At 38.1% G+C, this 25392-nt stretch overlaps 5 protein-coding genes across 7 annotated transcripts; 3 read left to right on the forward strand and 2 right to left on the reverse strand.

Moving 5' to 3' along the window:
- Window positions 1-1445: 1445 nt before the first annotated feature.
- On the forward strand, window positions 1446-13337 carry LOC113670382 (sodium-coupled monocarboxylate transporter 1). The gene is made up of 15 exons (XM_089183711.1): window positions 1446-2160; window positions 3876-3941; window positions 4279-4330; window positions 4585-4652; window positions 6137-6291; window positions 6376-6516; window positions 7331-7460; window positions 7739-7827; window positions 8380-8492; window positions 8585-8655; window positions 9349-9435; window positions 9784-9962; window positions 10620-10720; window positions 11268-11455; window positions 11990-13337. Exons 1-15 carry the CDS (start codon window positions 1831-1833, stop codon window positions 12029-12031), a joined length of 1812 nt encoding a protein of 603 aa, XP_089039837.1. The 5' UTR covers window positions 1446-1830; the 3' UTR covers window positions 12032-13337.
- Window positions 13142-18909, reverse strand: LOC113670366 (Rieske domain-containing protein). 2 transcript variants are annotated; one of them, XM_089183715.1, is made up of 3 exons: window positions 18728-18909; window positions 14760-14942; window positions 13142-14352 (listed from the first exon to the last, which is right to left on the reverse strand). In XM_089183715.1, the coding sequence occupies exons 1-3, from the start codon at window positions 18885-18887 to the stop codon at window positions 14117-14119; spliced, it is 579 nt and encodes a 192-aa protein (XP_089039841.1). In that variant the 5' UTR covers window positions 18888-18909; the 3' UTR covers window positions 13142-14116. The 2 variants fall into 2 exon arrangements, with proteins under 2 accessions (XP_089039841.1, XP_027042308.2); XM_027186507.2 differs by having other exon boundaries at window positions 18720-18862.
- On the reverse strand, window positions 16151-17698 carry LOC113670364 (serine incorporator 1-like). Its single transcript, XM_027186503.2, has one exon. The coding sequence runs from the start codon at window positions 17565-17567 to the stop codon at window positions 16284-16286; it is 1284 nt and encodes a 427-aa protein (XP_027042304.2). The 5' UTR covers window positions 17568-17698; the 3' UTR covers window positions 16151-16283.
- On the forward strand, window positions 18289-25380 carry LOC113670365 (BTB and MATH domain-containing protein 38). Of its 2 annotated transcripts, none has more exons than XM_027186505.2 (3): window positions 18289-18386; window positions 23171-23421; window positions 24076-24826. In XM_027186505.2, exons 2-3 carry the CDS (start codon window positions 23178-23180, stop codon window positions 24621-24623), a joined length of 792 nt encoding a protein of 263 aa, XP_027042306.2. In that variant the 5' UTR covers window positions 18289-18386; window positions 23171-23177; the 3' UTR covers window positions 24624-24826. The 2 variants fall into 2 exon arrangements, with proteins under 2 accessions (XP_027042306.2, XP_027042305.2); XM_027186504.2 differs by lacking the exon at window positions 18289-18386 and adding an exon at window positions 22411-22550 and having other exon boundaries at window positions 24076-25380.
- LOC149038667 (uncharacterized) lies at window positions 18887-21434 on the forward strand. The gene has a single exon (XM_089183706.1). It carries the CDS (start codon window positions 19046-19048, stop codon window positions 21056-21058), a length of 2013 nt encoding a protein of 670 aa, XP_089039832.1. The 5' UTR covers window positions 18887-19045; the 3' UTR covers window positions 21059-21434.
- Window positions 25381-25392: the final 12 nt, after the last annotated feature.

The following is a 25392-nucleotide window of genomic DNA, read 5'->3' on the forward strand; positions in this document are numbered from 1 at the left end:
TTTTTAATATTTCAATTGTGCTTATCGATAAGCGTTGATATCTCTTATCTTTCGTTCCACTTGCCTTCAGAAATCATGAATGCCTTATAACAGAACAGGCCTGATGGTGAATGGCGCGGTTAGTTCACCATACTGCTGTCGTTCAAGACATACGGCAGATGCGAATTGTTTTCAAGGTCGTTGAAATTTATCGCCTCTAAGAAAAAAGCCTCAAGTAGTTTGCGAGGGCATACTTTTAATAAGATTCAATGAAAAATAGAAGGAAACAGAGGATTAAAACTAATCTGGATTGTGAATGACCAACGCAAAACTTAGACCACATGCAGTAATCAATGAAAAAACGTGACGCAGATCCCATAATAACGATTTGTTTACTTCCCGCTTTTAAAAAAGCGCTCTTGGAATGAGAGATTATCGCATCACAGTTTAAAACAAACAAATCAACACCTTTACTACTTCAATAATCAACATTTCTCGGTCACGTTCAGTATCAAGGGCTCGTTGTTGTGCATAGTTTTGAAACCGAATTAGCAAGAATCGAAGTATCTAGTACAAGAAAGACGTTTGAAGGATACTCTTGGATGAACGTCACAGCTCTTAATGTAACGGAAAGTGTACTTATCAGGGCTTGTCGTTTTATTAGTCAGCAGCGGGAAAGCGCATTAGGAATAAGAACTGGATCAGAGCAGATTTCTACAAATTAAAATACATGATTAGAACAAAGATCATTGCTGATCCACGATCATTAATATCCAAAGCACTTTACTGGGAAGCTATATTTTTTAATTTCTAGGCCAGCAATGTAGACCGCAGAAATTTGAATTACAAAGCAAAGGAAATAGTTCGTGAGTTCGTGACGTTTTTATTTTCTCAATATAATTTACTTCCGGCCCTCAAAATTCTGCTGTAAACGCCCGAATCAGAGTTGCGTTACGTGACTTCAGAAATGTAAAAGTTTATCACAATCATAACTCTTGAAGGTGTGGATGGGTTTTATATGTTGTGATCGAGTTTTGACTTGCCCTCATGCAAGCAATTTTTTTTTTTAATGAGTTAAATAGCAAATTAAAAAACTACGCTTGTCTTAAACTTAACTGCTTAATTTTAGAAGTTTCTATTCTCTTTTAAATTTTCTTTCAAGAATCAAAATATGTAGAAACAACCAACACGCAGTTTCGTCTCGATTTCGTTCCTAGCTCAGACGTAATTTAGAGAATAAGCACTTTCAGTTTCTAATTTCGTTGATTACTCCGGTTACGAGCAAAGCATTCTAGTCGAAAGTGCTGAGTATCGCGTGATTTACAAATGACAAAATTGCAAATTACAAATTAAGCATGTTCATCATATCCGCTGACTGTGATTGGGCGTAAACAACGTCTGATGAATCAATACTGGCTAAAGGCCAAGTCGCTCGTTCTAGTTATTAGTGGGTACATGCTTAATCAGGGTGAGAAAATAGTTGCAACACATCACGAATACAATAGGCCTTCTGTCATCACCATTGTAACGAAAGATATCGAATTTGTGGAAATCTATTGTTCTCGAATTTGTGCAAGTAAGGGAGTTTTCCCGCAGAGCAAAGGGTCATTCTCGATTTGATTGTTCTTGAAGTTACCAAAATTATCGACAATCTTTCACGTTTTGCGCTCGAGAGTGTTTTCATTGCGTGGGTTTTGAAAAATTCTTCCCATCTCGTATCTCAAGCTAACGAGGATTGGATAGGATTGTACATACCAGCGCCAAGGTCAAGGTACTTCATATTGTCGCAGCAAACAAGGGATAAGTTATTTTTCATCTGCATCACCTGTACTATAGCGACCTAAATCAGTCATGAACTACATAGAAGACTACGTGGTTTTCGTGTTGTGCCTTTTGCTCCCAATCGCCGTGGGATTCTTCTTTGCCTGCCGAGGACAAAGGCCGAAAACCACAACAGAATTTCTCTTCGCGGACAAGAATTTAAGAAGCTGGATTTTGGCGCTGTCACTTGTGGCTAGCTATTTTTCGTCGGTTCTTATTCTTGCTTCAGTAGCACAAGTGTTTTCATTTGGACTGCAGTACATCATTTTCGCTCTGTTCGCTTACTGGTTTGTCGCGGCTGTTGCTCATATTATCTTCATTCCTATGTTTCACCGATTGCAAGTTACGTCAGTCAACGAGGTAAGTTTGTGGTTATGTAACATTAATTCCGAGTTATGTCTGGCGTTTGAAAAGCTTCTTGGCCCTTTTTCGGTATAGTCTCGATAGACATCGCGAGGTAACATGCATGTTATGAGATAACACAGGATCAGATATTTCCTTAAGGGAAAAGAACCGATACTTAGATCATTCTTAAGTCGTGCAGCTTACCATATGCATGAAATAATTAAATTTTAAGTGTAAAAGGAATTAGTAACTAGCTCGCTCAGTTTATAGAATCTTCCATGAATCGGTATTGTTGTGATTTTCTTTCTTGCTTTCGCCGGCAGTTAGATTTGTGTTTTTTATTATCATCAGAGCTTAAGTTCCGAGTCGTAAAATTTTACCATGAAAAAACCATCTAAATCAAATTATCATTTGCTGTCAAGAGGACCTGACCTACGTTTAAATATGAGAGCGTGCAATTAAAAAAAGAGCAACTGATATTTTGCACACTCTGTACACGTGCATAGAGTCATTATAGAAAGGATAGCAAATGCAGATGTGCAATACTAGACGAATACCACAAATATTTTTCTTTATGAATAGAGGAACTTGTTGTTGTTACCGCCGATGTCAATGAGATGTTTTTAAAATTTTTTCTTTAGCCGATTATTCTGAAACGTCTCATTTAATCCTCTAAGTGTCTGTAGACATATTAAAAAGGAATTTGCTATTTTGCGAAAATTTTACCTATGAGTCTTTCGTTTAGAGCCCTATGAAGTCTATCATTTTGCGATAGAAATTTGAGTAAAAGGCTACCACAATGGAGTGATGAAATAACGAGACCGGACTTTAGATTCGATGTTTAAAATCATTAATGCCATTCTTATCAGGAGAAATAACAAATTTACGGAATCGAAATTTATGCGAGAATGATTAAACGAACTTCATGTATTGTCTGAATTACATTTTTTAGAATACACGATTCGTAGTTTTCGAAACTAGTGTTTCTTGATTTCGAAAAAAATATGTTGGAATTCCGTAAACATGATGTACCTTGAGTTTCGAAAGCCTTCTATTTTATCCCTAATTTCCTTCGAGCTTCACTCTCGATCCAAGAACAAACCCAAAATGATTAGAGAGGTGATAAAATCACCTTTTCTGATTTACTTGCGGTTTGTCCTCAAGAAATTATGGTTTTTCATAAAATTGAAGATAGAGCAAGGTATTCAAAAATTTAACGTCCCACGCCATGTGGGCAGTAATCATTGTTACGTGGGGTACCTCACGCAATGTTATGCAGTCTTCATCGCTTACGGTCAATACAGTCGCCGTCAAAAGTAGCTTAAATTTAGAGAGAAAAACTAAGGAAAGGACAAGAAAAAGTGTTGATAACTATATTTTAGAAAGATGACATTGAAGTAAATTAAGATTATAGTGAAAGTGACGTCGAGAATCAAAGAACTTGTTTGTTACGTGCCCTTGTTTTTGCTATTTAATAGACTCGTTTAATTTATTTATCTATTCATTCACCTATTAAACAATAAATTAGAATTGTTTTTGTCCGTGCAGTGCGCCCTTTCTCTTTATTAAGAACTGAGAAAATTTTCCCCTTAAAAAATTTTTTTAGAAGTCTATGGAGTTAGAATTGATAACAAAATGCGGAAGGCAAGTTCTGCTATTGCTCAACACATCTGGAAGGGGTAATTCTAAATTTAACAATTTCGCAAAACCATTTACTCTTTTTCCTTTAGTACCTAGAGGCGCGGTTTTCCGGTGGCGTCCGGTATGTGGGGGCAATCCTCTTCACTGTGACCTATGTAAGTAATGTCAGATTTACTTTATTTCTTGAATCCCTGCTCTGACAACGGATGAAATTGGGAGCGAATTTGAATGTATTCCCGTCACGCAATACGGAAAGACGTGACTGAAGACGTTAATTATATGACCGATATCAAACCTTACAGAAACCCAAAGCGATCATTTACGGTTGGAGCTCTTTTACTTGAAACGCTACGTAAACTTTTATGTTCTTTACCAGAAAAAGTCAAACCTCCATAAACAGAAATCTTAAAATGTGCTTTGATAAGCAGTCTTTGCAGACATTTAAGTTAAGGTCAAAGTGAAAATGAAACTTTTTGTTTTGCTGCTGTATAGAGCCTGTACTTATGTCTGGTCGTGTACATACCCTCACAGGCCATCAATACGGGTAAGGAGCTGTTATTATTAAATGGCATGGGTATTGAATCAGATAAACAGGAAATTTGTTGATGGAAATTTATCAAAAAAAAAATGAAACGATTTAAAATAACGATCTTATGAGGATTTCTTGGAGTGTCTCTGAATCGCGCATCCGACGTTTTTCTAAAACAGGTTTCTATGTGTATAAGTGCACTTTTCATATCCTAGTAAAATCTTGTTATTGCTATCGTTATTTCATCTTTTACTGTTTCGTATTCCTAGTTGCTGGAGTTCCGTTAGCAGTCGGCATCGTCTGCACGAGCGTCGCCTGTACACTGTACTCTGCACTGGTGAGTTTAAAGACCCTTTCCTTCTACCTTTGACCCCTAAGAGTGACCAGCTTCTAATTTCTCCTCACAACGTCACTCCTGAATCACACAATAAGGTCACGAGAACGGAGGAAATAATTGCTAAATAAAGAAGCTCTTGATAGTTAAACAAATTCTCCTTGTCAGCACATCAAGGAATACAAAGAGGACAGTATGGAGAAAATGCATACTGATGTTAGGGGATAAAGGTTAAATTGACGAACATAACAAAAATAATAACATGGTCCAGATAGTAAGTAGTGAAATTTCAGTCAATGAACTCATTATATCGAAGAAATATCAGAGCGAAATTGTTTTGCTTTTTTTTTTCCTCTGGGATTGTGGCTCTCCGACCATATAATCTGTCATTTTTTTCGTATTCGAACCTGTATTAAAAAAAGAAAAAAAAAAAGACTGTTGCGTAGATAAGAAAGATAACTGAAATACAATCAGACAATAGACGATATTTCATTTGTTCGTTTATCTTTTCTGTGCTTGTACCAAATCATGTAAGGTTTTCATTTCTGGTGAAATTATTTTTAGTTGCCTATTTGAAGAAGTGTTTAATTAAGTCGATTGAGGTTTCCTTTCTCAGTTTGAATGACACAAGTTGACTCGGAGGTCAAACTCCGGTTAATTGTTTTAATGTGCACAAGCACGTCCACTAAACACTGTCCAAAGTACAGCTCTTTAGCATATCAGCTAAATCCATAGACAATCATTGCCAGTAATCTTGATTGACCTGGCAATACGCCGCCGATTTCATGAGTCAACAAATAACAAAGACTTCCGCCCACAACCTTTTTTCCACTCAGTCACAAAAAGAATACATATGAAAATATTTACCTTGGAGGTCGCGAAAAATATTGAGGAAACGAAAGACTGATAATGCGAAATTTATCATATCCAGGCAAGCCCCTGAACTGAAATATCTGGCTGTTAGGAAGGTGTTTAAGTCAAATCGTTCTTAGCACAAAAAGGAAGTAGATCACGGCTTTTGAATATCGAAGGCCGCTGCCTGTTTCGATTAAAATTTTTCTAGTTTCGTTATTTGAATTACATGTTGATGTTCACCAATGTAGACGGATCTTTCCTCGCTCCTCCTTGGATCACACTCACCTCATTAGAGTCCCGTACCTCGCTAAATTATCATATTGATCTAAGGTTAATAAAAATATTGTGAAATTATAATGTAAATATTTTGAACTGTTAAGAGAGCACAGGAGAAAAATCGTACAAGATCACTGGAAAAAATGGTACTATAAAGCTAAAAATTACATTACTTCTAAAAAATTACTTCTTCTGAAAGTAGTTACCGATCGCGAAAAATAAGATTCTTTCAATTTTAAAATCAGAAACCAATTTTCTTCTCTCTTGGTATTGAGTAACATGTAAACTGATGTTGCCTTTGTTTATTCATGGTAACTGTTTTGTTTTGGTTTGTTTTGTTTTGCTTTTTTTTACAGGGAGGCTTGAAGGCGGTGGCGTGGACAAACGCGTTTCATGTGATTCTTATGGTGACTGGACTGGTCACGCTGTGTATTGTGGGTACGAACACCGCAGGAGGCTTTGATCATGTGATTGAAGTCAACAAAGATCGAAAGCGAATGCTGTTATTTGAGTAAGAAGCATAAGATTCGGAGATCTCTGAGATTTATGAATTTCTAAATGCTTCTTATTTATATTTGCGTCTTTCCTCTGGCAGTTTCAACCCAAACCCCACAGTTCGTGATACTTTCTGGACTCTTTCCATTGGCGGAGCCATCACTGTCATACCTGTGTGGACGGTCAATCAGACAGCAGTTCAGCGGTATATCTCCAACAAGTGTGTCGGCCTGGCTAGGAGGTAAGCTCTGAGAATTTAACAGTTCCAGTCTTTTCCCATCCCTCTGGGCGATGCATCTATTACTTGGAAATTTTCGTGCCAACTCAACCAATTATATGAAGATATGGAAATTTCAAACTGACGCGACTTAGCTTTCCTTTGCTTCCACCTGTTAACGCTGAACTACATTCGCTCGTTACTACGCTTCGTATCGTTGTAAGATTCTTCGTTTACCCTAAAACCCTCTTAGAGAAATTTTTCATTGGAGTGTCGGCAGAAGTCCCGGATTGCTTTGGTTTTACCTAACTTTGCTCTGCGATTGGTTCAGAAAACTCGCGCCATCCTCTCAACTAATTGGATGCATATGTAAAAACAATCGTGATTTGGTCATTCGCGTTTTACCGCGCTTCATGCAATCAGTTAGCTTGTTTCCACTTTGAGTTCTCATTGGCTAATGTAAACCTTTGTTCTGATTGTCGCTGTGATTACTGTGATTTTGGTTTTCGAAACTCAATTAGAAACAACTTCATTGTAAAGTTGCCTGAGCAATCGTGAATTCCCGCGCTTCAGGGTAATTATCTAAGTGTACTTTTTGATTTATGTGATAGATAAACTATTGACGTTTTCTTGTTACCACATTCAGTACAAAAGATACTCTTATTACAATCCACATTCAGTACAAAAGAGCCCTAGGATAATATGAACTTACAGTAGCGGCTTTGATTCAGTTATACATGTAATAATATACTTGACTGCCTCAGCAACATCCTCAAATAAGAACTTCAGACGCTATTAATAGTACTTTTAACAGATACAAATCGATTTGATTTTGCAGGGCCGTTTGGATCAGTGTGCCAGTGCTTATAATCATAACAGGCTTAGCGTGTATAACCGGTCTCATCATGTATACTGTGTTTGCCAACTGTGATCCTTTGATGACAGGAGCAATCCAACGCAATGATCAGGTACTGAAAAATACTTTATAGACACTTGCAGAGGTGTTAACAAGGAGATGAATTACAAATCTCAAATATTAGCCCAGATATATTAAGTTTGTTTCAAATTAGACAAAAACACTAAGGGCATTTGGTGATAAAGAGAATTTGCGGCCTAATAATTAACGTCCAGGACTCCAAATCGAGAGGCGTCTTGGAGAGCTCAATAGAGATCATTCCCACTCAGTCCCTCTGCTTGAAGCTCGACCAATACAGAAACCCTCATAAATTCTTTTCCTGCTTTTCAGGTGCTGTTCTACTACATCAAACATCACCTACAACACCTAAAAGGACTTCCAGGATTCCTCACTTCCTGCGTATTCGCTGGATCTTTGAGGTAGAAATTCCGCGATTTTATCTAGCGCCATCGTGATGCATGTCTCTTTGTAGCTTACTTCTAGTGGCTTTATCGGTCGGTGCAAGTGAATATTGGAGTAATTTTGCATTGCACGTTATTGTTTTGGATTTGCTTTACTTCGAACTGTGATTGGTCTGAAAACCTCTCGTAAACCAATCGGATGCAAAACCTGTACCAGCGGCGCAAGTAGATGTTTGAGCAATTACCATTTCGGGGTAGAAAAACATGATATGTAGAGAGATTTCTCTAGTTTGGAGGCAACGTTCAGTGGTCGGTATAGAAAACTCGCGCCACACTCGGTCAGCCGATCAGAAGCAAAACTAAACATTGGTGAATTAATTAAGAGATGGCGGTAAATGTTTAATTTTTTACCGCGTTTCTGCCAGCCTTTTGCACTTTTCAACATTTCACTGACTCATTGCGATACTGATGTATTTCTTCTTACTGACTGCAGTGACTATATTAGGCATGCACCAGATGATATCTCGGTCTTTTCTCTGTGTTTGAATGACTAGACATTTTCTCTTTCAGCTTCGTGTCATCAGGACTGAACTCTTTAAGCCTGGTCATTTTGGAGGATTTTTTAAAGAAATGGTCAAGAAGGATTGACGACTTCGATTCGGTGAAAAGTTGCAAACTTATCAGTAAGTAAACTAACTTTCCATTTTAAAACTTTTTCCAGATGTAAGGCCATGCATGCTAATTTGAGTTTGATTTATTTGGCTTTGTTTCTCAGCTGCGATTCTGGGCGGGACAGTGATGGGAGGAGCCTTTGTTCTTCACCATGCAGGCGACGTGGTCTTACAGGTTTGTAAACATTCTTCTTAGTATTACAACTCTTGCAATGGTCTAACTTACCAACCAGTTCCACGCAGCTCAAGGGTGGAGCATGGGACCGCGAAATCCGAAGGGGTTTGGGCACAATTCCGCGACGGCGACGCTTAGGTAAACGTCGCCTGAAAATGAACTTTAATTTCTCTTCAGAATTTTGCCAGTTTCTCGATGTTTTTACCCTTTCATTAGAGCTTATCACCCTGCGCTTATATTTACGACTCCAAATCCAACTCCGGCTCCCTTGTAAGTGAAACTAGCTTTAAATTTCTTGTTGCGCCACGTTGTTATTCCAGTCGCCGTCGTGATGCGAACGTTAAATGGGATACTCGTCTCTTATGAACCTAATGTTTGGGCTATCACGGCCCAACTAGTCTGTTGGCGAGTGAGACAACAATCGACAGGTGATCCAAACGGAGGAGCGTGTGTTCAATGCTTTTGCAAGAACTCAGAAGTTTGCTTTGTCTCATTTTCGTGACAAGCTCGTTAACATCTACTTCCATTCCAAGAATGCTTGAAATATTTACCATGTTAATATATTTTTTTACCACTAAGGACGTGTTCAAGACCTCGTTAAGGAATTTTGAGTTTCTTTCGTCACTCGCAACGAAGATTTTACAATGTTCCGACTTTGATAGTGTGTTTTTTTCTTTCTTTTCTTTATTATAGGTGTTCTCTGGTTTGCTTTACATCACCGGTGGCCCTTTACTTGGCATCTTCACTCTCGGTCTTTTGGTGTCACGAGCAAATGCAAAGGTAGCAATCAATCTCAAGCTTATGCTTGTTCGTGTTTCGTTCGTCCAGTTCAAAATATGAAATCCGATTTAAGCTACATACTCGAGGCAAACTAATATTTCAAAGTTTTCTTATATCGAAGGGATATGTCATTTGCCGGAAGTAAATCAACCTTAACAATTACGACCAATCTCCTTCGATTTCTTTTTTACAAATCGATGTTTTCGCAATAAACTTTGTTTTACCTGGGTAGTATCACCCCGCCTAAAGAGAACTGATGATCGTGTCAGTAGACTCTGAAGGCCACTGTGTACCTTCTATAGGCTGCGCGTCTTTTCGTCTCAAAACCTTTTTTAATTCTTACCTCAGGGCGCATACCTTGGAGTAGTCAGCGGTCTGGCCATGACAATCTGGCTTTTTACTGGAGCCCAGCTTTACCCGCCAAATGAAAACTTCGGCCCAGTCTCAATCTCGGAATGCTCCCCTGAAGTATTCAACAAGTCTCAAGCAGCGATGATTAATAACACGAAGATCACATACCAGTACGAGTAAGTAAAAATCCTCGAAACTAAACAGACACAATAATGTATTCTCTCGTCTGAACCTGATTCCAGTCAGTTATCAGTTGTTTCCTGGGGGTGGGGGACTTTCTGGGTTGGATTATACACCGAACACCCCCATTCTCCTCTCCAGCAGGACAATAACTAAATACAAGCAAAATAAACTGGAGAAAATAGTGGATGGAGGGGGGGGGGGGGGAGGGGGGGAAGAAGAGAAAGGCTGAGGGGATGGGGATCTGGTAGGGTACTCTAAGACCGAGTTAGCTTCTTATTCAGAGTAAGCAATATTACTCCTTGTCGATTCATTGGGATATAATCGACATAGGCTACGCCAAGAAAGCAAGTCAGTCTCTCTTTTTAGACTCTCCATCTTGGAGGAAAACATTGAAAACTTGCTTTTCCTGTGTTCGTGAGGGAATCTCCCCATTATTTTTCGTTTTGTCGGAGACCGGGGTCGAACACAGGCAAGATTATTTATTGACAGATTTGTGCGTATGAGTGTAATCAAGCCTATTCTTTGCACTATGAGTTTTGTACAGACGTGAGGGATTAAATCGGTTCAGTTTAAAAACTTGTGAACTGTGACTTTATTGCTGCTGGAGGTATTCACGACATTTTTTCGTTCTTATTTTTTTTTTTTTTCAGTAACCCGATGGCTGGGTTTTACAGCACATCGTACTTGTGGTACTGTGCCATTGGTTGGTTTGTCACTATGCTAATAGGAACTGTTACAAGTTTGTTGTTAGGTGAGAGACAAATAAAACAAGTATGAGTAGTGTGTGAACCTTGTACCCAGGACCTTCCCTAAGGTACCCGCGTTTGAGACGAGCCGTGCCAATGTTGTTTTGTCTATGACCGGTAAAAAGTTGAAGTATATCAAAAATTGAGTCAATGATTTGTTTTCTGTTTGCTTCTGAGCTTGTTTGTTTGTAAAAGGCCATTTTATAGTTGTGTGCTTAGTTGCCAAGCCTTTGAGTTGACCATGTTGTGATAGAGACCAGTATCTAGTTAGCATGATAACTAAGTAATTTACATCTGAAAAGCAGCAAGGTTTGTATCATAACAAGGTCACCCTTAGCCTCACTCGTGTTCAAAGGCTTGGCAATCAAGAGCGTAACCGTAAAATGGACTAATAAGTCTGCAAAGCCTTTTGTGCCAAATGTGGTGTGGCAAACTCTCTTCGCGTCTGCCAACAAGGTGGGGATAATGCATTGGCTGAAAAAAAATGAGAGATTCCGTTCACTGTCTTGCTTGGATCCTAAATTACCGCACCTCATATGTCTTCGTCATCAGAAACTACAGAAGAAAGAAAAGTAGGCGTGGATCCCAAGTTGTTATTTCCAGTGAAGTTATGGCTCCTAAGCTGGTTACCCAGCCAACGAAAGAGGTGGAACTCGAAAACAGGCCTGCCTATGTCAGACGATAAAGAGGACTGGGTTCAGCTCGGGGAGAGAAAGCATGATCCAGGTTGCAAAGAGCAGGTTGGAAGTCATACTTTTAATATTTTGCTTCGTTGTTTCCCAACCGACATTTGAAACAGACCTAATTACAGATCATTTTCGTGAAAGGAACAGTTTATGTTTTTTACCACGAGGTCTTTTTTGAGAACTTGGAGATCAATGAACGCATTTCTTCACACGCCTGTCACGTTTTCCTCGGGCTTTGCAGCCCGCGCTACTCGTTTACCCATGCCTCAACCCTTTTTAAGTTTGTTTTCCCACCCTTGGCATAAGTAACATCACGGAAGATCAGAAAGAACGCGGCATTTATCATGACAATTTTCAAATTGCAAAAATTCTGCTTTGACGTTAAGGGACGTTGTGGCTTTGAATGTATAACTACAATCCGCGTTGTTCTTCGGTAGCCAGCTATTATAATGAAATATTCGTTTTTCTTAAAGTTGATTGGAAAAAACCTCTTTGCGACTTCTTGAAACGACTCGAGATGACGTCATGTATAGGAATGTTTGTAGAAATGTTTTTTTTACCACATTTTTCCCTTCTTTTTAATTTCAGCTTCCAGTTGGAAGGAACTCGTATAGAACCAGTGTTGCATGATACACGACAAGATAAAAAACAACAACAACAACAAAGCAAAGAACAGCCGTAACACTGAAGGTTTCATCGATAACATTGACTGAGGCTGCCAAGATATGGAGCTAAATATCTTGTGAAAGTTCAGTGTATGGATCATTTGAAACTTTGTCGCTAAAAATACATTGTTCACAACATAGAGCTGTCAGTGGAGTGCAAAGGTTACAATGAAACTATGCGCGTCAGTTGATGTCCACAGACTTTGAAAAAAAGCAGTGGGGGAGTTAAAGCACTTGGGATCACTTACAAATACAATGGACACATCATTTCAGCCTCTATGAGGGTACAATTTACAGTCAGAACTTTACATCCGGGAACTTAAAAGTCAACCAGTGAAAATACTTATTTTACATTTAAACTAGCGTCCGTGAGGTTGAAGTCACAAGTATATTTTTTTAACAATTATTTATTTATAGAAAAAGTGAATCTGCTTCAATGTTTTTTTTCTTGCCCGGTATGGCCTTGAGATACTTGGAGAAGCCAAAAAGGCAAAAAGAGAGGGGTAGGGGTTGGGAGGGGGGGAGGAGCTATTCTAATTTTGATGTTTGGTTACTGAACACTAATAAATTGAAGATTTATCATGTCATATTCACCACTAGAGCTGACAAGGGGAACTTATTTCATTTACTAAAGGATGAGGGCAGGAAAAAATAAGTCACAAACACCAATCAGAAGAAAGGAAGATACCTTTAACCCTTTAACTCCCAAGATCTAATTGTTAATTCTCCCCTGTAGCTGCTACACATTTCGTTGTAAATTAGTTATGAGAACTTGGTGCTAGATCAAGATAGCAGCTTCTACCTGATAAGTTTGAATATTCTCATTACCTGTTTGCTGAAGAATGTATGGATATTATAGGGAGAAGTTTTATGTTAATCACTTCTGGGAGTTAAAGGGTTAAGAGCCAATGAGAACTCAAATTTCAACTAACCAAACCTTAAGTGAACAAAACGCAGGCAGCTAAGTTGTGATTGGTTGTAGTTTTGCATCTGATTGGTTGAGAGATTGGTGCAAGTTTTCAAGCCCAATCACAAAGTGAAGCAAAAAAACAACAACAAACAAACAACAACAACATCAATCTTAAATTATTTTCAATACTCAATTGAAAACTGTTCTAACACACTTACAGTCTGATAATTTAAACGCAATTATAACCAAATTTGAATCACTTTTTTGTAATATTTACAACAACTGAAACAGTTTAAGATGTTGTATTTTTGAAGGTTGGTGTAAAATTGCAATTAAAAACTATAACAGGGGTTTCACAGAATCGTTTCTCTGTTCCATCACTGCGTAAACTGTCACTGTGAGCCCCTTAATGTATATTGACCATTTTGAATGGATCATTTTTCTACAATACACTGTTACCAATTATAAAACCTTTGTAATAATTATACATTCTTTACAATGGATTGCCTTCATTTCAAACCCTGCCCATTCCAGATTTTTTAAACCAATTCAAAATTAAACACATACCACCAAAAACTGGAATCACCGAAGAAAAATGGAGAGAGAGAATTTGGGAGAATGCCCACCTTACCTGATATTTTAAAGATTTTTGCATTGGTCAACAATCATCTAAACTACACCAAAAACATGGGGGAGTTACACAGCTTACATAGCTTGTAACTAATCCTTAGTTGCTTGCCTTCAGTCCCTGGGACACTGAGAAAACTACAAAGTTCTCATCGATTATCTGGGATTTTCCATGCATTTGAAAACCCCATCCACGAATGTAGATGGCTCACTGCTAACATGTCCCTGTTGAACAACAGTTGACACAGTGAAACATGCCATCGCGATGTACAGGTTGAACCTGTTACCAAAGGATTACATGTAACAGTTATCAGCCTTCTCAATGCAATTCAAATGTTGGATTTGGTGCATTGTGCACATTATTGCTTTTGTATTCACTCAACTTAGAACACCTGTTGCACACAGCAAACCACAATGTACCATAACATGCTAGGCATTTCTGTCAGCCTGTACTCAATGCACAACCAGATTCTCTCATGTATCAAACTCACATGAGCTGAGAGCCTTTTAAAACTAGAATTCCATTGCACCATTGAAATAGTCTGGGGAAAAAGACCTGAAGCCAACTCGCAATTCTCCCTTGTCAGTGACTTGCACAGGATAAATACCAACTTTTGTACCCTTCTCACGAGCAGGATCTTTCACAAATCCATTTTCTAAGGAAAACTTCCAACTGTGCCAAGGACACACAATGCATGGCAGGGCTGCCTGACCCAGCTCTTCAATGTCCCCAAGATGAAGAGGGCCACCTGCATTGAAACAGAATTCAATCCACCTTTTAACTCCCAAGATCTGATTGTTAATTCTCCCCTATGCTGCAACACATTTCATCATAAATAAGTTACAGCATTTGGAGTTAGCTCAAGATTGCAACTTCTACCTGATAAATTTGAGCACTCTCATTAACTGTTTGCATTTTGCAATGACAAATTTTCTTTAAGCAATGCATGGTAGTCTTTAGACCTTCTTCATAATTCTTGCATATTTTCTTAGCTTTTAGCATGTATATGCCTTTGTGTTTGAGCTTTTCAAACACTTATATCATGAGCCCTAGGCTATGGAGATTTAACATTCCCCATGAATTTGACGTTATCTAAATTATCTTATCTCATCCAATCTAATCTTATCTTACGGAATGACCCTCACATCTACTCACCCATGTGTGGACACATTTCATCCAAGGCATGAACTGTTCCTTTATATTTGAGCAATGCAATCTTCTGGTTATTTACTGTCACCAGTCTTCCAGTACGTCTCCTAGATTTTCTCCTACCAGAGAAGAAGGGAACACCTTCATCGCTGTTGAATGGTGCTGTACAACTTGAAAGTTCTGGAAGATCTACAAAAGCAGGGAGTAAGTCAAATTATAGAAATTTTATTTCCATATTAAAAAACCTACCAACTGAAAAAAAAAAACTGACAACATGACTGAAGGGTGCATTTTAGCTTTTAAAACATTCACCATTAAATTAAATATACTGCTAAATACTCCAGGAAAAGGCACAATTTAGTATTTTATACTAATTTATCACCAAATAAAAAAACACAATCATTGAAAATAAACTATACAGTCATGATACTCTAATTACAAATATCACTGACAGTTTTAAATTTATTTAGATAATCACATAATTTTGAGTGCAATAATTGCAAATTATTTGGAATGGATAAGAGCAAGTAAATTTTTTTAAAGACTAACAAAATTGCATGAGCCTGTAAGGCCAGTGCAATTTGTGGTCTTCAAAAAAATTTACAAGTGCTTATTTATTCCAAATTGCACAAGAAAAATCATGTGATTACATGTTATTAATAATAAAGATACATAAAAAATACAAGATAGCTTATCATAATTATGCAGAGGCAAAGTGCACATCAAGTGCAAAAATAACATTTTTCAAATCAGGTTATTATTCAAATCCTGCAAGTGACATTGTGCTTTCAGTCAAAACAACTATGTACAATCAACACAATAATATACAATGCTATTTTCATATCAGTCTGGTTTGTTACTTCTTTGCATTGAATTAACTCTCTTCTCCACTGAATTACTGAAAATTGCATTTATCTTAACCAATCAGAACTGAGTAATTTTTCTATGTATCTTATTAATAGCATTATAATATATAATGTAATTTATATTTATAATCAAAATGGGCAAGTCAGTATATAGCATACAGTATTATATGTCTATGAAAATATTGTATAGTCTGCAATCAAAGTGAAATTATAAATTTTATAACACATCACTCAAGCTTTTCTGTTAAACTATATAAAAGAAATTAAATGCAAACCACAAACAACCTATTACTGCTCACTTGATCCACAGATAAGAACATTTGTTTGTGGTTTAGTATATCATTAATGTTGTGATGAGAGTGTTTTTTTTCCTGGAGAAAAAAATTTTAATTTTGGAAACCAATTTACAATTTTTCATGTAGGTTCCCAAATGGCTTTGGAAACATTTGAGCTTAGAGCTTTGATCAGAAATCATTATAAATATTTTCCCCTTAACTCAGGAGATCTGATGTACAGAGCAATTCCCCTTAATAGCTGCTACTCATTTCTTAACAAATTAGTTGAGAAAATTTGGATAGCGTTACAAAACTAGCTGATAGGTTTGTCTTTTTTCATCACCTTAAAGCTTCTTTTCAGTAAATTGCAGTAAGATTGTGGGCTGGAGTTATTTGTTTGCTGGTAAGACAACAGGTGACAGAATAGTCCATATGTACAGGAGAAGAAACACAACACACACAATCATTTTCAGGCAGGAGGCAACCCACTGGCTCAACGACTTCACATATTCATCCATGTCAATGAGTTTGTCATATTCTGTCTCCAGTACTTCATCTTCAGTGCCGACTATTCCTTCAGGAGTGTAATAATTGCTTATTACCATCAAGAGGTGTAGGCATACCAAAAGAAGAAAAAGGTAAAACATAAGGTATGTTGAGGTAACCAGTGGCTTTTCTTCGCTCTCCTCTGAAGTCGAAGGATGATTCTCAACTTGTGACTGAAGATTCCAGCAATCTGCACAAGGATTGATGTTTGTTAGGAGATGCTGCACAGATACCTCATGAAGTACACTGTATACGAGCAGTGAAAATGTCACAAAAGTGTCAAAGATCATGTTCAATTGAATGTGAAAATTAAACTCTGTAAGGATTAAAAAATTCCAGCTAGGATTGCAGGCAGAATAAGGATAATGCTGCATACAGGTCCAACCAAAATAAACAGAATATGATGTAACAATGCCAGCTTGAAGGAGTCCAGTTTCTCGCACTTTGGGATGAATTGACAAAAGTGATGCAAAAGTACAAAGCAAAACAACAGTTGTGATAAAAATTAAGTTTGTTCTACAATCTTTTGAAATGGTGTAAGTGGCATAGAAATATACAATGAACGCTAAAGAAAGGGTATATAACAGAGATGTGAAGAATAACATTGAAAAATACCACCATTTTGGCCGTTCTGAGAGTTCCATTCTCTCTACCCAATAACCATTTAAAGCTTTTGCTAAATCAATGATTAAAATGGCCTGGATAACCATCACAATAAAGCTTCCAATCCAGCCAACATGCATTATGGCATTACTGAGGTGTCCTTCCGGAATGAGAAGTGACAAGAGAACACACAAACAAAACAAATGAAACTTTATGAACCAGAAGCCATTCTCGAGCCAATGGCTGAACGTTGTAAACACAGTCAGCTGGCAGTTGATTATCGCCAAGAACAAAAAGAAAACCATCATTCCAATGAAGAATCTGTACAGCAAAATGTGTCCCACCAAAGTATCACATTTTCCTTGACTTGTATTTCTGCTACAGTAACGAGAATTTACCACAAAGAATCTTCTAAAGGCTGGTATAAATGTCAGTGTTGACATCAAAACACTAAATAAAATAAATCCAATGTACATAAGCTTTCCTTGTTTGGGTTTCACAGTTGGAATACCACAGACACCCATTTTAGAAAACCTACCATCAATATAGTCCCACAGATTTGACCAATGAGCTCATAACATGATATTTCAAAAAAAAAAAAAGAGGTAAAAGTAGGTTCTATAAATGAACTTCTTCAATTGTAGAGCTTCTTTTCCAGTCTCTTGATCAATCCATCATTCTGACAGTCTTTGTTGTTCCAATAGAGGTGTTCCTGAGTGTCTTGAACACACAAAGATCACAGTTATCTCAGACTAACAAACAAACAATTGATAGGTGTTCCACACAATCTTTGACTTGTGAGAGTTGCATTGCTGGTCAGTCAAAACATGTGCTATCCACTAGTTCCTCAAGCACAGAAGCATAGAACAATCAATGGACACACAATTATAATAAACCACTGGAATGAAACATCTGATTTTTTTCTTTCTTAGTTGGGTGATTTGACAATATTTATCAGCAGGTACCTGTGACACTTTACAATAAACATACAGAGCAGGTAGGTAACAGCTATGACCAACACAATCAATAATAATACAATTAAAATTATCAGTCAATTTTTACATGGAAATATGCCCATTGATCTTTGAAAAAAGAATTCTAATAAGCACAATATTACTGCAATGCCTCAAGGTAAAATGTCTTCTTCCACTGTAACCCAGAAGCCTCATTCTGCACAATCCTAACATTTGTAAAGAAAAATCTTGAACTCGGACGAGAGAGATCTGGGTGTTATTTTGAGAGGGAGTTGGAAACAAACAATGAAGTCTTTCTTCAGAGAAACAGTTCTTAGGCCCAAATCCCGAAAACAAAGGCAGCTTTGTTAAAAAGTGGCATCAAACTAGGTAAGTCAGTTACAGTTTTAATATAAAAGAACCTTAACTACATCATTGGAAAAGAGAAAGAGAAATTATTTGTGAGAATAATAAGGCGATCGCGCGACGCGTGATTGTCGAGAGAGCATTAAGTTGGATGGGCAGATAAAACTTTGACCGACAGCCATACAATAATCTTAATCAGAGATCGGTCGATTGTGAAATATACTTCGAAAACATCTAGGAAAACCGTTCTTAACAGCTTGTTCTCTCTAAGTATGAGCTCACGTAGATAATGGAGATCAATACAACTCCAAATTAAAGGATTTTGAGACTTAACATTAAATAAAAACCCACACAAACCTTCGTACCGAAGACCCTCGACGGTAAAGTAGAAGAATTCGTCGTTATTTGTCGCAGATTCTGCCATTCAGCGAATCCGCGAAAAATACACATGCAGCTTACTTTGCCGCCATTTTGCAATCTCCTCTCCAGTTCCCTATCGGTTAGTTTCCATAGCGACCAAGACATGTAGCGCTATATTTTGATCCTCTAGTTATTTGAGAGATCAACCCTCAGAAAACAGATATAACGACCATGATTGCAAGCTTGCAGGCTTAAAATTGAATAATATCTGCTTATATTGGTATTTTATGCGACGACGAATCCGCATATGAACTAGCTTTGCGATGATGCCGAAGTCAAGAAGAAAAGAGAAATTTCAGTTCTTGAAACAAATTCTTGAAGATTCCTCCGCAAGCGATTTGGAAGTTGATGGAAAGAAAAACATCACTAAAACATCCACAAAGAGCGATGGAAGTTCTCAAACAGAAAATGTGAAAAAAGTAAAAGATAAGGCAGCGCCGGTTGGAACATACCCTGTGTTTTTCAAGAAGACTTCTAGAAACAAGAGTTGTCAAACGAGGTTGTCATCATTTCCTCTTTTTCCACTACCAGAGGAAACAGAATGGATCAGTGATGAAGAGGGAGAAGGGAAGAAGAAACCTCTAGTTGCTAGGAAGAAGAAGAACCAAATCAGATCTGTTTCCAAGAATGCAAACAAAGATACTATGAAACAGGAGGATGAAACTAAAAAAAACGACAGCAAAGTGAAAAATCCTGATGGAACAAGAAAAAGCTTCAGATCAGAGCATCAACTGAAAGACACTGATAACCCAGTTCTAAAGACCTGGCTTCATAAAAAAGCCATAGTGGCTCGCAAGCAGAAAAAGCTGGAAAGACAGGAAAAACGTGCAAAAAGGGCTGCCCTGCAAGAGGAGGCCCGTATTCAAGCTGAAAGGGCTTTAGAGTCCATGGAAAGGGTTGGTTTATGGCTAAGAAGGAAACGTAAACAGGCAAAACTAGAATGGAGGAAAAGTCACACCAAGGTCACGCCTCAGCAAGGGGATGGCAGCTTACACCCAGGTGAATCTTCTCCACTACCACCCCCTGAGTATAGGGTTGTCAAGAGTTTTAAGTGTAAAGCCCCATCATCTGATTCTAAGACAGGGAATGTGTCTGGGGATAAAAGTAAATCAGTGTCTAAATCTGTGCCAATGACTAAAGAAGCTTCCTTAGCACCCCTTGTTGATGATAAAAGTTTTAGTAAAGAGAAGACACTTCTTGATATGAAAGGTGAATTAAATAACGTAGGAAACACTGCAAATTCTGAAAAGCAGCGTCCAAAGACTGCTATGGATCACACAGAACCAATGTCCACTTCTAGTCCAAAAACAGCCACAAAAAGACCAAAAACAGCCAAGGAAAGGTCCATCAAGAATGCTGACACTAAGGCAAAAGCAACTAGTTCTGCATCCAGTCATGACACATCGAAAAAAATGCAGGCTTTAAGTTTCAATGAATGGTTGAAATTGAAACGAAATAGTGACAAGGAAAAAATGATTAAGAAGAAACAGGATTTGATAGATTCTCACTTAGAAGCAGTCATCAAAGAACTTGGAAAGAAAAGGGTAGAAAAAATTATGTCTCCAAGAAAACAAGTGGATACAGGTTTGAAAAGAATTTCCCGCTCCTCTGAGCAGTTAGCTCAGACAGATAGCTCAAAGCTCAACAAAGCCAACCCATATCGATGGGTTTTGAGAAAACAACCCCGTCCTGAGCCACAAGGTTGTGACTTCTCAGAAAGCCATAGCACTGACTTTGGTACAAGTGTATCTGGTGAACTCAATGTGGAGGTTAACAATGATATTAGTGGTGTAGAACAACATCAAATTTGTCAAGAAGTGAACAACACATATGATGAACTCAAACCTTCAATAGAGAAGGTTAAGGCTATTCTTGATTCAGAAATAAAGAAGGTCAGAGAATCTGGAAAAGGTTTGCATAAGTCCATAGATTTGCCAGTTTCATCTTCAACAAAACCTGAGGAGTCCACCATAAAGGAACTGAGACCATCACGACCTATGTCTGCAAGGCCTTCCTCTGCAAGACCAAGATCAGCACAACCTCTCGCCACAAAACCTGGTAGCACTCACCTGACAAAGGAACAAACAAAAAAGATTGCAGAAGACCTTGATGTACTTGGAATTTGTGACAGTGAATCATCAGAAACAGATGAACTTGAAATAGAAACTGTTGTTGATGCTGAGAGGGGAACAAAATCAACAGTAAGAGAGAACTATTTTGACTATGGAAGTGATGTTGATCCACCTACAATCCAACCACCAGAATTTGTCCAATAGCCACTGAAAACCAAACATCACTGAATCCAGATAAATAAGATACCTCTACTGTTGTCACCTTCACTTCCACTTCTTTTAAGGGAAGCAAATGCTTTGATAACACCTCATAGATCATCCGTTTGTTTATAATACAATGCAAAAGGGATGTTGCCTCAGGCCTTTAGCAGGCATTTGCAAAGACAAGGGAATAATGATTTCCCTATACACAACTACATAGAGACATAATCATTCCAAGTCTACCCTATCATCACACTAACATGTCTCTTTAAGATAATAAGAGCCATTTAAAAGATTGTAAATTTAAATTTTTTATTTAAAAGTTGTACATTGATTTTATGTAACATTTAATATAAGATTAAAAATGTATTTCATGGGAGATAGGTGATAAGCTTTGTGCATTTAAGTGAAATGTTTGAACTAAAGCAACAGTTTAGGGCCCAGTTGTGTGCAGGCTGATTGGTGCCAAACAGAGATCAAATTTAAACCCAGGCTATTTTTAAGCCTTTGTTCAAAAGCCTTTTTGGATAATTTACTCTATTATTTTTCAAGAATCTAATCACTGTGGATTATCTCAACCCAGGTTTGAAGATTCATGCCCAGGTGTAGCAGTAGTAATATGGACCAAGGATGATATAACTCTTTTTAACTGTGGAAGTCAGTAGAGTTTGCACATATCTTCTGGTTTTTTTATCCCTTATGAATTTTCAGCTGTGGCTCACCCACACCACTCTTAAACTGTCTAACTCTCAGAAGTGATTAACCTGTAACTTCTCCTTACAACATTCAAACATTATCCAACCAACAGGTAATGAGAATACTCAAACTTATCAAGTAGTTGTTGTTTTGATTTAACACCAAATTCTCCTCACTTATTTACAAAGAATTTTGTAGCTACTAGAGGGGAGAATTAAGAAACAGATCCTGGGAGTTAAAGGGTTAATCCTTCAACCTTTTGACTAACATCTTCCAGTAATTTCCCCCTACAATATATCCCCTGAATTACACATTAAGGGCATGAGAATATAGGAAATGATCACCGACTTAAGAAGATATTGATTGTTAAACAGATTCTCCTTGTCAGCACCTTTGGAAACGTATAGAGAACAGTATGGAGAATATGCATACTGATTTTGTGGTGTTAAAAGGAGTAGATGGTCCTCACAGTATGGTTGACAACGATTTTTAACATTCTTACATGTCAATTTTTTTTAATTTTATTTCCCCTGAAAGAGTATGTTAAATTTAGAAGCCCTATGGGTTAAGAAGGTAATCAGCATGTTAATTCATTCATTAAGATTAATTCTGATTGACAGATTTTTAATGCAGATAAAAGGATTTGAGGCGTTAATTGTATTCAAACAAGACGACCTTAGTCTCTGTCTGTCTGCAACGAAACACTAAGGTGCTTGTTGCTTCAATTTCTCGTCTATGCTATCAGATTTTGTGAGTTAACATCGCTTAATTGAAGCAGACAGCTTACTTCGATATCCCGGTATGTGTGTACATGTGTTTGTGGTCTCTGGTTAGATCTAGACAGCTTGTATGAATATCTATCGCTCTTTATTCAGATCTGTTGCCTGTTGTGTTTCGCGGTGTGTCACGATTTTCCTTGAGACATTTCTTCTGCATTACTTTTATTGTGAAAAATAGATGAAGTATTTCTTTCAATTAGCTAAATGGAACTATTTGCGACCTTATTGAAAATGAAGTTTTAGACGCTGTTTGAAACAACACTTCTCGGCCTGTCCGTTCGTACGTGAGTGCCTCCTTTGTCTCCTTTGCCAAGCGTAATCTGACACTGGACAACCTACCTGCTCAGTGGATTACGGGGAATAATCCCTGTTGAGTTTTTAATCCTAATAAAATCGCCAGATATATAACCTTTCAAACATCTTGCGCTTGTCGGCGAGGACCGGTAGCAGCCACTTAAAACGGGGAGGGGGGAGGGCAGGGGGATTCCTTGCTGGGTGTGTGAGGGTGGTGGTGACAAAAGAAGCTTACTTTAGTATCTTGAGACCCGTTCAAGAGTTTGGCAACAGAATAATTCGGATATTACAAATACGAAGAGCTGATCTGTTTTCCACAATAATAACACCTCTGATTTCTAACTAGCTAAAAGATGAGTGACCCTGACTTCTCACAACCAAGGCACTTTAGTGACGTGGTGCTTTCTGTGGAGGGAACCAAATTTCACGTCCATAGGAGTACACTGTCTATGTGGTCCCCAGTGTTCGAGAAAATGTTCACGTCCGAATTCGTGGAGAGAGACGCAAAAGAGATAACTTTGCCTGGGAAAAAAGCAGACGAGATTGAAGTGCTGCTCAAGATAATGTACTCTCAAGGCAGAGCTTGTCAAATAAGAGGTAGGCGAGTCTCTATGGTATAGCCTGCGGCAGGCTCATATTATCAGGGTTGCTAAGGGTTGCAGGACACGGGTTTCTGACCACGGGAAGATTTGAAACGAGTCGGGGAGAAGTTTGTTGAGGTCTGGCACTAATCTCGTTATCCTTGCCAAACCGCTTGCCGACTCGCATTGCTCAAACTTTCCCGCGGGCTAGGAAACACTCTTGCCGAAGCGCTGATCATTAAAGACCTGCTCGCATATTTGATGGATTACTTTTGGTGTGAAAATCAGGACATCGGGATGGTGTCGGTCAACGCTTTGAATTGACGATGCGTCGGTGGTAGTTCGGTGCTCGACGAGTTATTGAGCATCACCGACAGACACTGACGCATCGTCCACACGTTTACGTATTGACACCATCCCGATGTCCTATCCTTCACAACACGAACGCATTTCCGTCACAATACCGAGACTATAACTGGCCCCTCCCTGTGTCCGCCACTGAACTCTATGGTAATGTTAGTCTGTTCTCCTTCGTCCTAAATCAACGCGGATACTTGTGTGTCCACTGTCTTTAAGGTTATTTATGATATCGTTGTGTTTACAATGAGTACTAAACATGAAGAAAAAAAATATTTAATAATTTATTGCAAATCAATCCTCTCTGTATTAGAAGAAAATTGTCAATTCCTGCTGGAACTGGCCGAGGAATACCAGATGGACACAGTTACGGAGCTTTGCTGCGAATACCTTTCTGGCAACGTACAGGATACAACCTGTGTGAAGTTTTATATGATTGCAGAAAGATTTAGACTTGATTCTTTGTTGAAAGAAACACTCCAGCAAACGAAATATCTGCCTTGGAGGACATTGGATCAGGACGCGTATTTTAATAAACTTCCCGACAAAACCAAACTAGAAATCTGCAAAACAAGGATACAGGAGCTTGAAAAGACTCTGGCTGAATATGTAAATACATGTTCAAGCCTTGTGGATGCAGTGTATAGAAAAGTTGCGGAGAAAGTTCAGACTACAGAGTGTGATAATTACGAGGTTCATCGTTGCGGAGTGAGCGAACGTTTTAAGCTTTCTTGCAAGTGCTGTAGGAGGCGAGTTCAGTATGCAGAATGTGACTTGGAGTATTGGATTTTCAGAACACAGCTGAAAAAGTTGTTTGATTTGGAACACTATAATAAAACAGCTCGGGAATGTAAAGGCTGAATAGTGTGAAAAAATTAAACGCCAACCCGCAGTTTTGGAACAAAGCGGTCAAACGTCTGCGCATGTACAAGCGTCGTAATGACTAAGGACTAAGTGGCTTGCTTTCAGGCTGTTACAGGTAATCATACTAGCCAGTGAGTCACGGTGTTTTATAAGCGAATTACTTGTTTGGCAATTAAAAGCTCAATACAGGACGGTAATTCAACAGGATACCCGTTCTTGAATAAGCTTTGTGTTCGAAAAGTCTCGAGTTTTCCTTTTCCATAATTTTGTTTCCTGTACAGGAACAGCACAGGAAACAGCGTACAGCGGCTTGGTTAGGATGTGTTTCCTAGAAATTTTGCGTGGGAAATTGGCGGCCAAAATGAATCCCCTCGCGCACGCCTTTCGTTTTGACCGCTGTGCTCAGTGTTGGCTGGTTGTTGGGCTTACATTGTAATTGAATTTGCTTCTTCATAGAAAAAGGGGAGAGGGTTGGGTTAGGAGGATTTTGCTTTTGTCACAATAAAATTTACCCGATCCACCCACAAGGCTCTGTAGTATAGAAATGATCCACCTTCACTGGAAGTTATAATTTTCATCAGTCCTCACTCTGATGGGGGTTATGTGTAAGTACCAAGATCAAAATTTCATACAAGTAATATATAATAATGTATAGTATTATATATATATATATATATATATATATATATATATATTAATATACATGATAATAGGATATAAAGAATAAAACTCAATATAAAGGGTAAAAACAGGACAAGCCTTAGTC

Source organism: Pocillopora damicornis, chromosome 10, assembly GCF_964200805.1.
Source record: "Pocillopora damicornis chromosome 10, jaPocDami1.2, whole genome shotgun sequence".
NCBI classification, from domain to species: Eukaryota; Metazoa; Cnidaria; class Anthozoa; order Scleractinia; family Pocilloporidae; genus Pocillopora; species Pocillopora damicornis.

What these genes read in the sequence shown, in the direction of transcription:
- LOC113670382 (XM_089183711.1), top strand. Translation starts at nt 1,831, where the DNA reads ATGAACTACATAGAAGACTACGTGGTTTTCGTGTTGTGCCTTTTGCTC. An exon ending in TCCTCTTCACTGTGACCTAT is followed by an intron (nt 3,942 to 4,278) that starts GTAAGTAATGTC and finishes GCTGCTGTATAG; the next exon opens with AGCCTGTACTTATGTCTGGT. An exon ending in TGTCACGAGCAAATGCAAAG is followed by an intron (nt 9,436 to 9,783) that starts GTAGCAATCAAT and finishes TTCTTACCTCAG; the next exon opens with GGCGCATACCTTGGAGTAGT.
- LOC113670364 (XM_027186503.2), bottom strand. Translation starts at nt 17,567, where the DNA reads ATGGGTGTCTGTGGTATTCCAACTGTGAAACCCAAACAAGGAAAGCTT.
- LOC113670366 (XM_089183715.1), bottom strand. Translation starts at nt 18,887, where the DNA reads ATGTCTTGGTCGCTATGGAAACTAACCGATAGGGAACTGGAGAGGAGA. An exon ending in TTTACCGTCGAGGGTCTTCG is followed by an intron (nt 14,943 to 18,727) that starts GTACGAAGGTTT and finishes CTGCTTTTGTAG; the next exon opens with ATCTTCCAGAACTTTCAAGT. An exon ending in TGAAATGTGTCCACACATGG is followed by an intron (nt 14,353 to 14,759) that starts GTGAGTAGATGT and finishes GTTTCAATGCAG; the next exon opens with GTGGCCCTCTTCATCTTGGG.
- LOC149038667 (XM_089183706.1), top strand. Translation starts at nt 19,046, where the DNA reads ATGATGCCGAAGTCAAGAAGAAAAGAGAAATTTCAGTTCTTGAAACAA.
- LOC113670365 (XM_027186505.2), top strand. Translation starts at nt 23,178, where the DNA reads ATGAGTGACCCTGACTTCTCACAACCAAGGCACTTTAGTGACGTGGTG. An exon ending in CAGAGCTTGTCAAATAAGAG is followed by an intron (nt 23,422 to 24,075) that starts GTAGGCGAGTCT and finishes TCTCTGTATTAG; the next exon opens with AAGAAAATTGTCAATTCCTG.